This window comes from Oncorhynchus kisutch, linkage group LG2 (assembly GCF_002021735.2).
Source record: "Oncorhynchus kisutch isolate 150728-3 linkage group LG2, Okis_V2, whole genome shotgun sequence".
NCBI classification, from domain to species: Eukaryota; Metazoa; Chordata; class Actinopteri; order Salmoniformes; family Salmonidae; genus Oncorhynchus; species Oncorhynchus kisutch.
Window position 1 is genome coordinate 46,122,456 of NC_034175.2, and position 17,408 is coordinate 46,139,863.

At 41.7% G+C, this 17,408-nt stretch overlaps 1 protein-coding gene across 1 annotated transcript in view; it reads right to left on the reverse strand.

Moving 5' to 3' along the window:
- The window catches only part of LOC109867271 (contactin-associated protein-like 5), a 115,212-nt gene that overhangs the window by 75,612 nt on the left and 22,192 nt on the right, over positions 1 to 17,408 (reverse strand). The window contains exons 2-4 of the mRNA XM_020456332.2: positions 13,701 to 13,811; positions 8,710 to 8,903; positions 1,468 to 1,615 (exon numbers count right to left, since the gene is read on the reverse strand). Of these exons, the coding sequence (XP_020311921.2) occupies positions 1,468 to 1,615; positions 8,710 to 8,903; positions 13,701 to 13,811 (453 nt within the window). The remainder of the gene's footprint in view (positions 1 to 1,467; positions 1,616 to 8,709; positions 8,904 to 13,700; positions 13,812 to 17,408) is intronic.

Here is a 17,408-nt window from a genome sequence, read left to right on the forward strand (position 1 = left end):
TGAATGTAATAAGATTACATTGCTGAGTTTATGTGATCCAAAAGTTACGTTACTGATTACAATTTTGGACAGGTAACTAGTAACTATAACAGATTACATTTAGAAAGTAACCTACCCAACCTTGTCAATTACAATAAGGCATTATGGCAATTATGGGGAATATTCAGAACAAAAGTAAGAATTGTTCACGTGATTAGCTGTGAAAATAAGTTAAATCGTTTTACCCTTCATTGATCTGAAGTCTGAGGGTCTAGTGAATGAAAAACAAAATGAGATGGAGAGACATGGGTGTGACTCAGTCTCCAGGCAAAGGACAGCCCTTCAGTTGACATTAACAAGATTTGCAATAAGTATGTGAACATTAAAAAATGAAATCTGCATTCTAATGTTGAAATATTTCTTCTGTTGGTGTAATTAAAGTAGACATGTTATGTTTGAATCATGCTAATTTGGGCAGTACCGACCACAGTTAAGCAAATGACAGCTAACTTCAACATTTGTCATTGATTTGTGCCCGGATCTTATGCATGTCTGTAAATCATTTTAGAGGATGTATAAAAGTCAGACCTTCCTTTCAGCAAGATTTCCATAATGATTATGATGAGCCGAATACAGATTCCAAGGGCTTACCTATAAGTGCAACTTTGTCATCTATGACATGTTCAATGGTACTGCATGGCTCCAAGATTCTTCCCTTCCCCTCTGTATTTGCTCGTTGTTAGAGCACTCCGGAGTTTCATTTTAACATTGAGGTGCATGTCACGCAGCATTTATTAGCAGAGCACACATTCATCCAACATTAATACAGGGATCATGCTGTGGAACAGTTCGGCATTATGAAAGTGCTCACTCAGGGTTAATTGTAACTGTCTTTCACAAAGCAGTAATTCACTGGCTGATCCAGTTAATGCTGCTTCAGAATGTGTGTGAGAGGCGTCCCAGTTACTCCCCTTTATTTATTTAGCATTACCCAGGCAGAGACTGGCTCTCAACTGGCACGCCTGGCTGGCTGTCACTGTCTGCCTCTATTAACTGGTGAGGACTGTGTTCTGTCAGTATTTGCTTTGATCTTGTATGAAGGAAGGCATGCCAGAAGGAAATGTCTCTTCAGTTAGCATATACTGTATATCTTATTAAATAATGGGCAACAATGTAAAGGATGGTTACAATGACATTACTGGCTAGCATAATGCTATTTTCTCATGGATTCCACCGTCAACATGGGGATACAATCAGCCACATGATAGATGACAAGCCCCAATGACAAGTGTTAGAGTCTGGACAGGTTTGAACATGCTCTTGTTAGAGCAATGTCCAATGCAGTCCAGGAGTCCCACAGAGTGAATACCAAATGGGTTAGAATCACAGATGCCAGAACATTATGATATTAGCTCAATGTGTATGGAGTTATTATGATATTAGCTGAACACGTTTGTTTTCTGTAATGTTGGTGGTCTGGTCACTCACTGTAGGCACAGCCGTACACCTCCACTCTGAGTCCCACCCAGCCACTGGGGTTCCAGTCCAGCGGGACGAAGCGTAGGAAGCGGCTTCTGATAGAGTGGGACAACTTGTGGTGGACGACGCCATCAGCGTTCACGTTCCCCACAAACCTCTGGAGACACACAGAGAGGAAGGAGAACAGGCAGAAGGGTTACATAAGATGCATTAAGTGTCTTTCATCGTTCATGCAGCGTCACTACAGTAACCTTAAGCGCACCCTGAGAGGTGGAAAAGTAAAATGCAAATTTTATGAAGATACTCATCATATTTATCCTCTTAATCACATCATCGACTCTACTGTGTAAGCCATGACTGAACATTCATCCATTCTCAAAGGAAGTATTGAGGGCAACACAAATGGACAAACTCTCTTTGTTCTCCATCCATTGTACAGATGGTAGTTCTCAACTGTACAATACATGTTTTGTTAAAAATTTTGTTAACAAGTCCCAGTACATATCAACACCTTCCAAGCACGTGTCATAGTGTCTTTAGACACATAGGCCTACACCCACGCGCACACAGTATACAAAATATCATGGTCACTAGATACGGACTAAGGACACCCATACAGTGAAATCATAATCATGCAGATTCTGTCCTGCATTTTGCGTTGTTGTACTGTGGCTTCTGTGCACACTGTTTTACTTAATGAAAACACTTTGATACCACAATATGAATAACAACATGGCAAAAGCTATTTACAATTCAATTTGCATGAAGTCATTAGTATTCTGTTTGAATTAGAATGGCCTGGAAACATATACTATACCCTGCATGGTGCAATTTCATCATTGTTTTCCTTGTTCTGTTTTCCAAGTGTCAGCTTTCATAATATTGGATTTTTTTCCCCCCTTTCATTAGGATTTATATAGCAGGATATGTTTATTAATAATAATAAAAAATCAAGGCACTACCCCCCCCCCCCCCCCCAAATGTTTCCCCCCTAATGACTATAATATACAAATGCCATTACATTTCTTGATATTAAAATCTCTCCTATATGTCCAGGATATCTTAGCATTTCATAATCATCTCATCAATAGCATACAAGAAAATGCCTTACCTAGAACATAGACAATAATTCAATAGAATGTATCTATCGGCGTTATCTAGCGTCGTTTGGGTCAATGACACTCTTCATTAAATCCTTAAATCAACAGTATAGGCATGCAATACTGATCAGTAATTCTCTCTTTGTAACATTTCTGTCTTTTGAAAATTAAGTAAGGGAATCAGCACTGAAATGACTTATAATGATTCAATCATACTGTCAAGACCAATGGTTTGTGTTGAACTGAGTAAGACCCAGAGGCAGTATCTGCATGTCTCCCTGTTGGCTGCAAGAATCATGGTTAAACTCTATTCAGTTAGAGAAAGTGAGTTGAGTGAGTAGTGAGTGAGTACACATACGTACAGGCCCTCGAAGGTAATACAAATCGTCATGAGTGTCATCTCTTTCTTTCAAATTAGTCATATACAGCAGACCTAAGACACATTTTTTGTTTGATGTTTGGACTGAAATGGATGAGTGCATGGTGTGTGTGACCTTGGAAACACATGTACAACAAGTGATTCAGCAGGGACAGTGACTTTAAGCTTTGCAGCTTGCTTTACAAAAGTCCCAGCAGTCATCTTGCGTCATATCAGGAACATCAGTCTCCCGCAAGAGTGATCTATTTTAAAGCACAATGGAAACTAAACCCTGTCCCAGAACAACCCTTGTTATTCCAGATCTGAAAAAAATGGCGACAACACATCCGCCCAATTACCGTGCAGATGTGAACCAGAGTCTTTGGCTAGAACCCCGAGGGGACAGAATACCTCCCATTGGACCACAGGGCTTTAGGTTTGTCACTGTCCACATAAACAGCTACTAACCCCACAGTGACTTCATTATTTCTATTCCTGTATCGACTCTTGAACCAACGGCCTCCCTCCCATTCATTAGGACTCTTTACTCTTCCTCTACTGTGATGAGGTCCCTAATGTCATGCACGTCAGCTGAATGCACACTAGCTCTAGGGTAAAATATTCACTCCCCTCTATATGAAAATGTAGGATAATAAAATTCTAAAGACAATATATTGTAACAACATAGGCAAATGGCATGTCTCCTCGTGTCATGTAGACATTTGAAAAGATATGAAAGCTCTCTGAGGATAGTTCCTACTATTTTGAGGCATTGTTCACTCGATGCAAAACAAACATACAAACAGTACATTAAACAAAGGAAGATGTATTGAGTTGTAGAAAAGAATGCCCCAGTGTTTCTTTTAGCTACAGTACAAGCTTTTTAACGTATCTTCCTTCCCCTTGCAGAAAGATGCTTTATATGGTCCCTTGAGCCGGGCGGACTTAGCTATGTGTCAAACACAAAGAGCACCTGAGTGCCATGGTTACCGGGCTTACAGGGGAGGCAAAGGCAGCCAAGTTCTCCCAAGGGGTTACGCCAAGCGCTTTCTTCATTCCACTGTCTCTGATGCTCTGCTACACTTGCACATAGGCAAACATCAGAGACAATCTATTATTTACTCTGTTCAATGAGGAAGAAAACACAGAATAGCACCTGGGACAGAAACTTTTGAGAAAAGATGAGTTCATTATTCATCACAGTACGTCTACATGTTGCATCGCTTCTGTCTGAGGCATCAGAAACTGAAGATAAAATGTAACAAAAACATACTTGTAAATACTGATATATGATTAGCCATTTTCTGCTATGGAATAAATATGAGTTAATAATCACAGATTCTGTGATCGGATGAGATGTTGGTATACTTTGTTTAAGTAAGTCAATATTTATTTATTTGAAAGGATGCTGTCTCCCATATTGATATCTACGGAATCAAGCTCTTGCTGTCCTCAGAACCGCCATTGAAACAATATTGACTCAATGGAGACAGAAAACACATTGATGCATTAACCAAACATGTACTACTGCCACTCAAGAAAAGCATATTTCTTAGGATCTAAGGAAAAACCGTTGAAGCTCCATAAAAGATACCCCGTGAAAGCAATTACAATTTCCTGACCACATAATTAGAAAATTAGAAAACTAGTCAAATTCAGGGAAGTAACTAGCCTGGTTGACTCACGTGGTACACAGCAAGGGAGAGATGTGACACACTAGTCTGGACAGGAGTCCGTTGTAAATGGAGTATTCGTGCAGAAATGTGCTGTTGTTTGATTGGTTCTTTCTCAATATATATATATATATATATATATATATATATATTTCCTGGGGGTTGAGGCCTCAGGTTGTTTGGATTTGAAAATCAAACAGTTGTATTGTAAAGGGGTGGAGCTCGAGGGCTGTGTGTGGTTGTACATGCGGGTGTTTGAGTCATAAAAAAATCCCAGACCCCATTATCGATTGCATTGTGCCTACAGCATCATGCAGCCTTCCCAGACTCTGAAGTCAGAAAGACTTTGAGTTTGTTGTTAGCTAAACTAGAAAGCTACTACATTGCAGAGACTATGGACCACAATGATTGCTAATTCTGCTGCTGAAAAATATTCTGCATGTGTGAAATGGGACCAACTAATTCCTGTTTGAGGACAAATAATAGGCCAGTATGTGACTTTATGGGTCTAGTTAAAGTACCAGATAGGGAGCAATATCATTATGTCTACTTCTTCACAAATACTTGCCAGATGTTGATATGGGGTGCGTTTGTAAATTCATTCTGGCTACTCCGAGTTGAGTAATTGATTCATTTATGAACTCGGCAAAAAACTGAATGAAATAGTCGCCAGCAGCACAGTTACAGTAACTAACCCTCTTGATAACATGGAAAAGTCTAACCAGCTCTGCTAGGGCGAGTAAAATGATCAGAGTTAAGAGTTCTCTCATTTGATTCTGGAAGTAGCTAGCAAGCTAGCCAACTTTAGCAAGTTTTTGGTGCTTGACTGACATTGTGAGGTCAGAAGGCTCGGATCAACCCTAATACTTGGCCAGAGCGTCCAGTGCGCTCTGAACGCTCCAGAGCGAAACACTTTGAATTTACGAACGGCTCAGAGCGCACTTTGACACACTGGAGGCAATTTATAAACACATCCTTGGACAAACAGCTGCAGATGGAATTCCCACCTCAACTGCACTATTTCCTGGGTTTTTTATACACTATAAAAAAAGACAATACATTTACGATGTAGTACAAAAACAAATGAATAAATCATTACCAAAACCAAAAAATAGATTTTTTTAAATATTCATGCTCATAGTTTTCTAAAATGTATGTGTACGTTGTCATTCAAATGTAATCCAAGCTAACCGTTAACCTCTGTTTCTTGGAAGTTAACTTTCACTCATCATCAACATCACCAATCTTTGTTTAATATTAAGCTATGTGTTAAACAAGTGAGATATCCACCCATGGAGATAAATGTGTCTTCTTCTCACCAATTACTCAGCATCAGTTTGGAGCTTCCGATCCCCTCGACAATCCCAACGAACCTTCCATCAATTAGACCCGGAGAAGATCTACACTGACCACCAGACCATGCTCTTGCACCCAATCTTCACATGGTAATAGACTCCATATTGATTGGCCTGTGGGCTGCTCAAGCCTCCCTGTAATGGAAGACTTGAGAGCTGGATATTGGAAATGAACCAAAAGTATGGAGAGCACATGATCTGATGTATCTGGTCATGTGGTCAATCAGGGGTTATGAGAGCCTGGGAGCAGCACTCAGCACTAATGGGAGGTCTGTTAATCTGTTTATCGGTCACACTTTGAATGTTTAATGACGCCTCCATAAGCCCTTTATAATGCCTACATAACTGCATGACAAATCATGTATGCAAATGTCCTTATGTGACCCTTTTCTCAAGGTTCAAAACATACATGAGGCATAAAATGTAAGATGGCTTCAAGATGCATAGGTTTAAACAAAGCACAACCTGTTTATATCGAAGGCTCCATTTTCTCCACATTTGTATGCAGAAAGACCAATGTTGTAGCTGCTCTGGTCTTTCACAGTCTTTGATCTTGGAAACCTGGTGAAAATTACCAGCAGCACGTCAATGAATACCATTTTCTAAAAAAGGTGCCCCTGTCAATTTAAAAAAAAAAAAAAAAAACTGAAAAGTGCTGTGCTCCTACATCAAAAGAATCACTGAAACCCTTCATGGAAAATGAAAGAGTGGGTTGAACCTGGGAAACCTTTTCAGCACAATGGTTTGAATGAGTGACATCCGCTGCTTCTTTATCAAGGGCAAAGTCTCTCGGAGAAGAGAAGCACAAACCTAATGAGATTTGCTGGTGGAATAAAGGTTCAATGAGAAATACATGTTCGTTCTTATGGTTATCAGCACCTTTTAGAACATTATGGCGTGCAACATAATTCATGTTGTGTTTAACCCTTTCATACATACAGAATTAGCTTATGACCTCTGCTATAAGATTATCATTTAAAGACAAAGTTCATAATTTATCATCTCAAATGTCAAATACATAACCATCAAATAATTACGATGTAACTTGCGTAGCAGAATTGTAGTTCATTTTGTGAGAAATATTTCATTTTCAACTGCGATGTAATGGTTAACCAAAAATAACCATCATTACCTTGGTCTATTTTTTTTTATTTGTTAATCTGTCAGAAAAATATGATGCCCTCTCAAAGTTATAGCTTTTCTTTTTATTAACAACGCTGTTGACATTATTTTGGCAATTTCCATTCCTTTCTTTGACTGGCAATACTTTCATGACAGACAAAGTACATGCATTTATGTCAAGCAAAGTACCACTGAGTATAGACTATGCCCTTGAAAACTATTATTGAGATGACAACCTATGAGGCATGAAAGCGTCTAAAATGCATGTCTTTGGGGAAGACATGCGATGACAGTAATAACTGTGTAGCAACAAGCACTCAGAAAGCCCCTGCACTCAGCACTTTCCACTACGAGGAATCAAGGTTCACCTGCCGTTAAGTGACAAAGGCTAGGAGATGAAGAGAGATGAGGGTGTGGAAAGATATGTGTCAATGTCAGCTCTATAAGAGCCCTAAGCTGGCTTGTCAGCACAAGCACAGTTATGGCCACTACTCTGAATCTAATGGATCCTACACCTCTCACACCAACAACAATACTACAAGGTTTATGACTGCTTGGTTTCGAGTGACACCAACTAATAGAGAGGTCACTGAAATTGCCGTGGCACCATCTCCAACGCCTCTATGATATAGGAGTGTCGTTGGTCTATAGCTGGACCTACCCTATATGACTGCTACATGAGCAGCAGCTGAGCTCAGTCATACTGTACCAGAAGAAGAAAAGGTGTTCTTTCATCCATGTGTTTCTGAGCATGTGAGTGATGAAAAGTTCACACCTCCAGGTCGAGACGCGGCATCCATTTTGATGAGGCCCCAAAAAAAATGGACATGATAAGTCAATCAATCTTTTCTCCTGTAATGTGACTTTGCATTGGCCACACAGGCGCATGTTTCCTCTACTCTCTGCTCACACACTGAACGAGAGGGGAAAAAATAGAGCCAAGTGCAATATTTATAAATCATCAGTGGACATGGATAACAATTCTTATTCCACACTCTGGAAGGGTGTGATAGAGGAACCTGTGTGCATGTTTGTCCATGGGGTGTAGTTGCCTGATGAGTACGTGCATCTGCAAAAACCCTCCTTTGTTAGGATTTCAAATCCAAGTTGGGATTTCAAACCGCAGGAACAAAAAACAGTCAAGACTCAAAAAATCTTGATCAACCGTTACTCTGTCCCTCATGGCAACGCTAAAATGAAGTAAAGACTTGAAAGAGTGGATTAAAACTCCCTTGTATCTGGCAGAGTGAAGATAGAGAGAGCTCAGACACTGAGTCATATGTTTCTTATCCAACAGTCTTATTTAGCAGTGTCACTCTTCCATAGACTTTTTGTCATTCTTTCATACTTTTAGTCTGACTCAAATCCACTTCAGCAAACCCAAACATTGCAGTCAGCATGTACTGCTTCTGAGTTGACAGGTAGGAGGCAAACTAGCTAGCTATGTATCTTCCCAAGGAAGTCTGACGTTACTGTCAGATACAGCTTTATTTGACGCCTTCTTCCGGGCGTTGTAATGGGGAATGCAGTTATAGATCTGAAGCTCTCACATATTATTGAACATGGCCTGCAGAAATGTTTAAAGGATTCAAATGGAGAACAGAGCCTTTCCTGGTACAGAAATCATTAGCGAGGAGACTCACCCCAACCCCATCCTCCTGTCGGTATTGCTTCCAGGCTAGGCCGGTGTCACTGAAGAGCAGCAGGTAGCCGCTGACCCAGTCTGAGCTGCCGTAGTGCCCCTGTGTGGCGACGGCCGTCACCTCCATCCTGTCCCTGAGGTCCAGCTGCAGCCACGGCTGTCTGTCTGTCACCTGGGGAGACCAGCCTCCCGCTCCTGAGACCAGAGAAAGAAAAAACATTTCAGGACAGGAAGGTGCAAAGAGTGACCTAGCATGGCTAGGTGTGACACAGCATGAGTAGATAGACAGACAGACACGCACACAACCCCAAACAGATAGGTAGTCCAGACAGCTATCTCCAGTGAGAAAGATTATTTTCCTTAAAGCTCCAGCCAGAGAGAATATAGAGTGTGTGGGAGAGAGTGGGATTGTGTTTGGTCACTGGTCACTGTTGCAGTTATTATGTCTGTAGGGCTGTGAGTCAGACAGAAATAATAGAGCATTTTTCAGATTTGGCATTTGGGTTAACTCATACAGACTCACTGGCTGTACTCTACTATATGTGTTCATGAGCACGATTGTCTAAACCCTGTCTAAAAGCAGTTTAATGTGGCATTATTGGAGGTGATTCAGACAGTTTTGGCAGTGCCTTTGCACCCTTAGACTAGTCAGTCCTTTGTGCCGGATCGGAAACAATTTGAACCAAGGGTTTTTCTTTCTCATCTTTGTAGTAGTGAACCATTAATGGTTTCAATCATGTAGTTGTGCCTTAGAAAAAATCAAATAAAAACAAAAGCAACTAACTTTAATTCTGGTCTGGTATTCAGCATTCTATTACACATAGCCGTTACTCTAAAATATGGACACGGTCTTGATATCCCTTAGCCTGTGGACCTAGTCTCCCAGAGAAACTAACAGAGAAACAGACATGCTAGCAGAGATGTATTAATAGCCTATCCTCTGACTGCATTGAGATTCTGATACAGTAGCATGTTTTTCCCAAAGCCTGAAAGGACGTACAGTATAGAAAGTATATTAAGTATATCTTTAAGCTATGTATTTCCAGTATACAGTCGTGGCCAAAAGTTTGGAGAATGACACAAATATAAATTTTCACAAAGTTTGCTGCTTCAGTGTCTTTAGATATTTTTGTCAGATGTTACTATGGACTACTGAAGTATAAAACAGCTGGAGGCAGGGCCTTCTCCTATAGAGCTCCATTTTTATGGAATGGTCTGCCTACCCATGTCAGAGACGCAAACTCGGTCTCAACCTTTAAGTCTTTACTGAAGACTCATCTCTTCAGTGGGTCATATGATTGAGTGTAGTCTGGCCCAGGAGTGGGAAGGTGAACGGAAAGGCTCTGGGGCAACGAACCGCCCTTGCTGTCTCTGCCTGGCCGGTTCCCCTCTTTCCACTGGGATTCTCTGCCTCTAACCCTATTACAGGGGCTGAGTCACTGGCTTACTGGGGCTCTCTCATGCCGTCCCTGGAAGGGGTGCGTCACCTGAGTGGGTTGATTCACTGATGTGGTCATCCTGTCTGGGTTGGCGCCCCCACTTGGGTTGTGCCATGGCGGAGATCTTTGTGGGCTATACTCAGCCTTGTCTCAGGATGGTAAGTTGGTGGTTGAAGATATCCCTCTAGTGGTGTGGGGGCTGTGCTTTGGCAAAGTGGGTGGGGTTATATCCTTCCTGTTTGGCCCTGTTGGGGCCACAGTGTCTCTTGACCCCTCCTGTCTCAGCCTACAGTATTTATGCTGCAGTAGTTTATGTGTCGGGGGGCTAGGGTCAGTTTGTTATATCTGGAGTACTTCTCCTGTCCTATTCGGTGTCCTGTGTGAATCTAAGTGTGCGTTCTCTAATTCTCTCCTTCTCTCTTTCTTTCTCTCTCTCGGAGGACCTGAGCCCTAGGACCATGCCCCAGGACTACCTGACATGATGACTCCTTGCTGTCCCCAGTCCACCTGGCCGTGCTGCTGCTCCAGTTTCAACTGTTCTGCCTTATTATTATTCGAACATGCTGGTCATTTATGAACATTTGAACATCTTGGCCATGTTCTGTTATAATCTCCACCCGGCACAGCCAGAAGAGGACTGGCCACCCCACATATGCTCTCTCTAATTCTCTCTTTCTTTCTCTCTCTCAGAGGACCTGAGCCCTAGGACCATGCCCCAGGACTACCTGACATGATGACTCCTTGCTGTCCCCAGTCCATCTGACCGTGCTGCTGCTCCAGTTTCAACTGTTCTGCCTTATTATTATATGACCATGCTGGTCATTTATGAACATTTGAACATCTTGGCCATGTTCTGTTATAATCTCCACCCGGCACAGCCAGAAGAGGACTGGCCCCCCCACATAGGTTCCTCTCTAGGTTTCTTCCCAGGTTTTGGCCTTTCTAGGGAGTTTTTCCTAGCTACCGTGCTTCTACACCTGCATTGCTTGCTGTTTGGGGTTTTAGGCTGGGTTTCTGTACAGCACTTTGAGATATCAGCTAATGTACGAAGGGCTATATATATAAATTTGATTTGATTTTATAACAAGCATTTCATAAGTGTCTAAGGCTTTTATTAACAATTACATGAAGTTGATGAATATTTGCAGTGTTGACCCTTCTTTTTCAAGACCTCTGCAATCCACCCTGGCATGCTGTCAATTAACTTCTGGGCCACATGGTGGCAGCCCACTGGTGGCAGCCCATTCTTGTATAATCAATGCTTGGAGTTTGTCAGAATATGTGGGTTTTTGTTTGTCCACTCGCCTCTTGAGGATTGACCACAAGTTCTCAATGGGATTAAGGTCTGGGGAGTTTCCTGGCCATGGACCCAAAATGTCAATGTTTTGTTCCCAGAGCCACTTAGTTATCCCTTTTGCCTTATGGCAATGTGCTCCATCATGCTGGAAAAGGCATTGCTAGTCACCAAACTGTTCCTGGTTGGTTGGGAGAAGTTGCTCTCAGAGGATGTGTTGGTACCATTCTTTATTCTTGTTCTTAGGAAAAATTGTGAGTGAGCCCACTACCTTGGCTGAGAAGCAACCCCACACATGAATGGTCTCAGGATGCTTTAGTGTTGGCATGACACAGGACTGATGGTAGCGCTCATCTTGTCTTCTCTGGACAAGCTTTTTCCAGATGACCCAAACAATCGGAAAGGGGATTCATCAGAGAAAATGAATTCATCCCAGTCCTCAGCAGGCCAATCCCTATACCTTTTGCAGAATATCAGTCTGTCCCTGATGTTTTTCCTGGAGAGAAGTGGCTTATTTGCTGCCCTTCTTGACACCAGGCCATCCTCCATGATGACGGCATGTGTTTCCTTGCAGGTAACCATGGCTGACAGAGGAAGAACAATGATTCCAAGCACCACCCTCCTTTTGAAGCTTCCAGTCTGTTATTCAAACTCATTCAGCATGACAGAGTGATCTCCAGCCTTTCCCTCGTCAACAACGAGAGAATCACTGACATGATGTCAGCTGGTCCTTTTGTGGCAGGGCTAAAATGCAGTGGAAATGTTTTTGGGGGATTCAGTTCATTTGCATGGCAAAGAAGGACTTTGCAATTAATTGCAATTCATCTGATCACTCCTTATAACATTCTGAGGTATATACAAATTGCCATCATACAAAATGAGGCAACAGACTGTGAAAATTTTAATTTGTGTAATTCTCAAAACTTTTTGCCAGGACTGTACAGTATGAGAAGCTTGTCAAAGTGTGAGGTGAGTAGTATTTTGTCATTATGTATGTGTGTGTGTGTGTGTGTGCGTGTGTGTGTGTGTGTGTGTGTGTGTGTGTGTGTGTGTGTGTGTGTGTGTGTGTGTGTGTGTGTGTGTGTGTGTGTGTGTGTGTGTGTGTGTGTGTGTGTGTGTGTGTGTGTGTTAAACTACTTAAACATTGGGAGCATTAATAGCTGTATGTTGCAGTGACTTTTGTGTTGTTTATAGTGAAAATGCTATTAAAACATTCTGATGTAGCCTAAAAAATCGGACAATCAAAGCAAAGTATACATGTTACTCAATGAACTGCTTTTTTTCTATAGGGACAAATTTGAGCAAATTCAACAACAAAAAATGAACTAATGCCATTAACTTGATTCATTTATGTTAATCGTTTGAGTAGTCCTAATTGTAATGTATGTTATGTTCCTTAAAGATGTGTTTAAGCCCCACAGCTACTCAGCTATCAAGAAGAAGAAACAGGTCAGCTCAGGCAGAGATTCATTACTCAGCTGCTGTGGGCTGGGACACAACACCATGGGAGCAGATGAGCTCTGAATATCAAACCAGTCTCAGTCACAGAGGAAGCATCGTTTACGGAGCCCCCCCCCCCCCCAGAGAGAAGGATCATTCAGGTTCTTACAGACTCACAAAGGGAGGTTGGCTGTGGCTAAAAATAACCTGGGGTACAGTCAGTGTTTGATGGACAGGGTGTGAAAAATATATGTGTATATACAGTATGTTTCCCTGGAAGGCCTCTGTTTGTTATATATATATATATATATATATATATATATATATATATATATATATATATATATATAAGTACTGTATGTTAAAGGCCAAACAGCATTTTTTAAGTCAGGCAACTTCAACAACTCTGTTGTTACCACATTGACAACTTTCCAGACTGAGGAGTATGGAGTGTCTGGGACAATTAGGTTGGCCTTTGGAGTTCATCAATACTTTGACAAGTTCTCATTTACGTGAGTGAAAGCCATTGATGTATAGTGATCAAATGCAGATGGCGGACTCTAAAGGAAACAGCTGGCAATTAACTGCTCACAACCATATAATTAAATGACAAGCAATTGTTGTTTACAATCCATCGATCAAATCAATTACAGCTATTCACAGATCATTTGTGTTTATTATGCTACACGTGGAAATGAAATGTTAAAGCAACATGTTCTGCACAGGATGTTCATGGGAAGTTGACTCTGCGTCAAGAGGTTATCACTGATGGATAGGTACTTATACACAGCGTTGAGCGTGGCCTTAATCTTTACTCACCATCTCTTCTGTTGAGCTTGGAGAAGTGTGGAACGTTGCTGGTGGAGGACTGCGAGGAACTCTGAAATGAGGCCTGGGGCAGATTTGATACCAAAGGGCCATCACAGTTATCTAAAGAGATCAAAACCAGAGCAATCAGGTTAGCGCGATAATACAGTAAGTAGCCTTGATACACCTCTGAGAACTGTAGCAAATATGCTTTCAACATACATTTTGTAACATTGAATGATCCTGTTTCCTGTGATCTCCTTGAGCATGTCTTATACTGTCTCTAGTGAATGATTGATGACATTCAAGTGAGGTTCACTGCCCCCAATGTATGACAAATGACAGTGTATTGTATATGCAGACAAATGTGACAACCAACTCATTAAGTTCTGATTGCATTAGACACAAAAGATGGGAAAGACAAACGGTTCTGAGAAGGGTTATGCCTAGTGCTTCATTTCAAAGTCATGCACAGGCTGATGAAATATGAGTTCTGGTAACCTTTTCTCTTCGTTTAACCAAGCTCTGCTGTTCTATGTTGACTGGGAGATGTAACTAATTACATGCGTCATAATCAGTCAAATATTTGCCATGTGATGGAGCACTACAGTGGAAGTTGATTTACCCACGAGACAAGAATCATGGGAAATAACAGTATTCTCATTAGAAATGATCAGTCAGTCATATGTGTCATGTATCATTGATTCGTATTGGCTAATACATGGTTTCCAACATGTTGAAGCTAGCTCCCTTCACCTAGGACTGTGCACCATTTTGTTCAGGTTTGTCTTTAGAGGATTTGGATGCTTTGAGGTTTGGTTATGCAGAAAGTAACAGAGCCCCTTCAAATGACCGACAACGTACCGCCTAGAAAGTGTTTGACGCGATCTGTCCTGGTTCAAAGGGGATACAAGTCTCTTTAATCTCTCATTGTAGGGACAGAGTCATTTTCAGTTCAGAGGAAATCAACAAGCAATCGCCTCCTTGTTCACATAAAAGACCACAAGCGCTTTTTCTTCTTTTGTCTGCTTGGTGCTTGCCCTTCCTCCAGCAATTGACACATTAATTTATCTGTTTAGAATAATGTCAAGAAAACCCAAGAGACAATCCATTATTGTTCTTGTTTTCAATTGTGGCTTCTATTGAAGCATCTGCGCTGAATTTGATTGTGTCGCTGCAGGGCTTTTATCTCGCATACCGAGCAAATATCACTCCGTTCTCTCTTCTCACATTCTTCTTTTCCCTCCATTCTTATCTCTATCGCTCAGACTTTCTCTATTTCCTTGAGGCCAATTAGTATTCCGAGGTTTCATTACATCACTGATTCAGTAGTACCTCATTGACCTGCTGAGACCTGCTGCTTTCTATTGCACCTTATTGGCCTTCACCATGGGTATGCCGAGAGCGGTTTGTTTACAGACGAGTGAATGCCAGCATGCGATTCAGCTCCACAGAGAAGCGTGGTATACAGTATATCTATAATACATCATCTCCTTTTCATAGTACTGTATTCTCTCTGGCTCTCTTTTCTTGTTTCCACTCCCTCTTCTATTTCCTAGTTTTTTTCCCTTTCTTACTCCTCTTCTTTCCTCTCTGCACACTTGCCTGCCCCCAGCTCTACTGTCTATCTCTCTTTCTCATTAGAGCATATTTCCTCTCATCTCCTCTCCTCTGTGATTGCTGGGGACAGCTTTTTCCTCGTCATCTTGATGAGACTTTGCCCTCAGACTGCAGTCTGGGACCTGTCACTGACCCCCTCCCTCCCTCCCCCGCTGTCAGTCAAGCCCTCTCTACCATATCCCATGCCATGAGGCATCTGCAGGTGAGCTGAGCAGGCTCCAACATCAACGAAGACAGTGACAGGCTTTTTTGGGGGGCTCACCCTGGCCTTACCCCCATATGCATGATTACTGATTTATTTGACATGTAATAGCATGGGACGGGGAGTACTCTGAGCAAAACCCAATGTTCGTCCCAGGTGAACATTCATGGGATCGGCTATAGCTGTACTAGCAGTATGGTTAAACACAGAGGAAGAGCCCCTAACCATGTCTGATACACTCCATAGAGGCCAACAGTTTAAGCTGCCAAGCAGTAGCTAAGCTGATTATTCAGCTAATTAACCTTTTCACAGGTCTGCTCAATGAGCCCCACATCAAAAACGATGGCTCCAGATTTGATTAATTGATTTCCAACATCATCATGAGAGAGAGAGACAGACACGGGTGACAGCGGAAAGAAACACATGATGGAAGAGCATGGAGAAAGGGTGCAGGGTGGCGAGGGGCCCGGGAGTGTGTGGAGGCCCTCTTGTTATCTCTCAGTGTGCTGCATTTCCACTAAACATCAGAGCTAAGATACTTCAGAGACTGATAGGGTTTTAAGCCCCAAAGTAGGCTTGACATTCAGTTATAAAACAAGAAGAAGAAATGCTGGAAGATGTGGTTGTGGAGTTCTAAGCTGTGAGGCTGTAATGGCCAGAGAATTATATGATACCCAATGGTAATCTCTCAATGAGGGCTCTAAGTACCAATGAGGGCTCTAAGTACCTAAAGAAATGGAGAGCAAGGAGGCTCAAATCTGCTCAGAGACATACAGGGTGTACAGTAGAATCACTGGGATATATCCCCAAGCCTCACCCTCCACGATTTGGAGAGAAAAACATTCAGAACTTCACACCGACCACACATATTTTGTGGTGTTACTTTCTGTGCTAAAATACCGAAAAAAAATAAAAGATGTGAGAATGAGGTAGGTGTCCCTCGCCTTCTCTGTCTTTCTCTCTTTCCAATTCTCTTTGTTGAAAGACCTCAAGCAGTTTGCCTACCATGTCCTCACACACACTCTTATTAAAAAGGGTTCCAAAAGGTTTCTTCGGCTGTCCCCATTGGAATTTTTTCTTGAGCATATGGTTAAGGGGCCGGAACATAATAAAATGATATATTTGTAGACTGCAAATTGCCCACAAGAAGCCTAAACGGATATAATATTTGACTAAAACATAATCATTTCAAACCTTGGTTATATTTGGGAGCATTGATAAGCATAGGGTGCCGTCTTTCGGATGGGACGTTAAAACAGGCGTCCTAACTCTCTGTGGTCATTCAAAATCCCACTTATTGTAAGAGTAGGGATGTTCACCCCGGTGTCATGGCTAAATTCCCAACCTGGCCACATTCCATCATGGCCACCTAATCATCCTCCTCATTCCTAATTGGCATATATCACTGCTCATCTCATCAACTGACAGCAGATGTGTGGTGAGAGTTCTTGTACAAAAATGATTGCTGTGCATCACTGAGGTGGGTGCTACACATTGACGGTGGATGAGGTGAGTTTCTTCCTACTATGTAAAACACTTTGAGCACCCCAGTTGGTAGAAAAATGTTATATGATTCCAATCAATTATTATTAATTACTATTATTTGTATACAATCACATATGTCTCTCTATTATGCGTGGGAATATTTGGGAACAGATTTCCAAAATGAAAATCACTTGGAGCTGATTTCCTGGTCTTTTTACAGTCTTTTATTTCCAACAATGAAAATTCAACAACAACAAAAATATATTTGTTTTATTATTCGTTTTTGCCCAGAAAACTCACCAGCGGGCCAAATTCGGCACACGGGCCGCCAGTTGGGGAACCCTGCCATAGGAGAACCCCTTTTAGGTTCCAGATCAAATCCTTTTTGGTTCTATGTAGAGTAGAACCCTCTG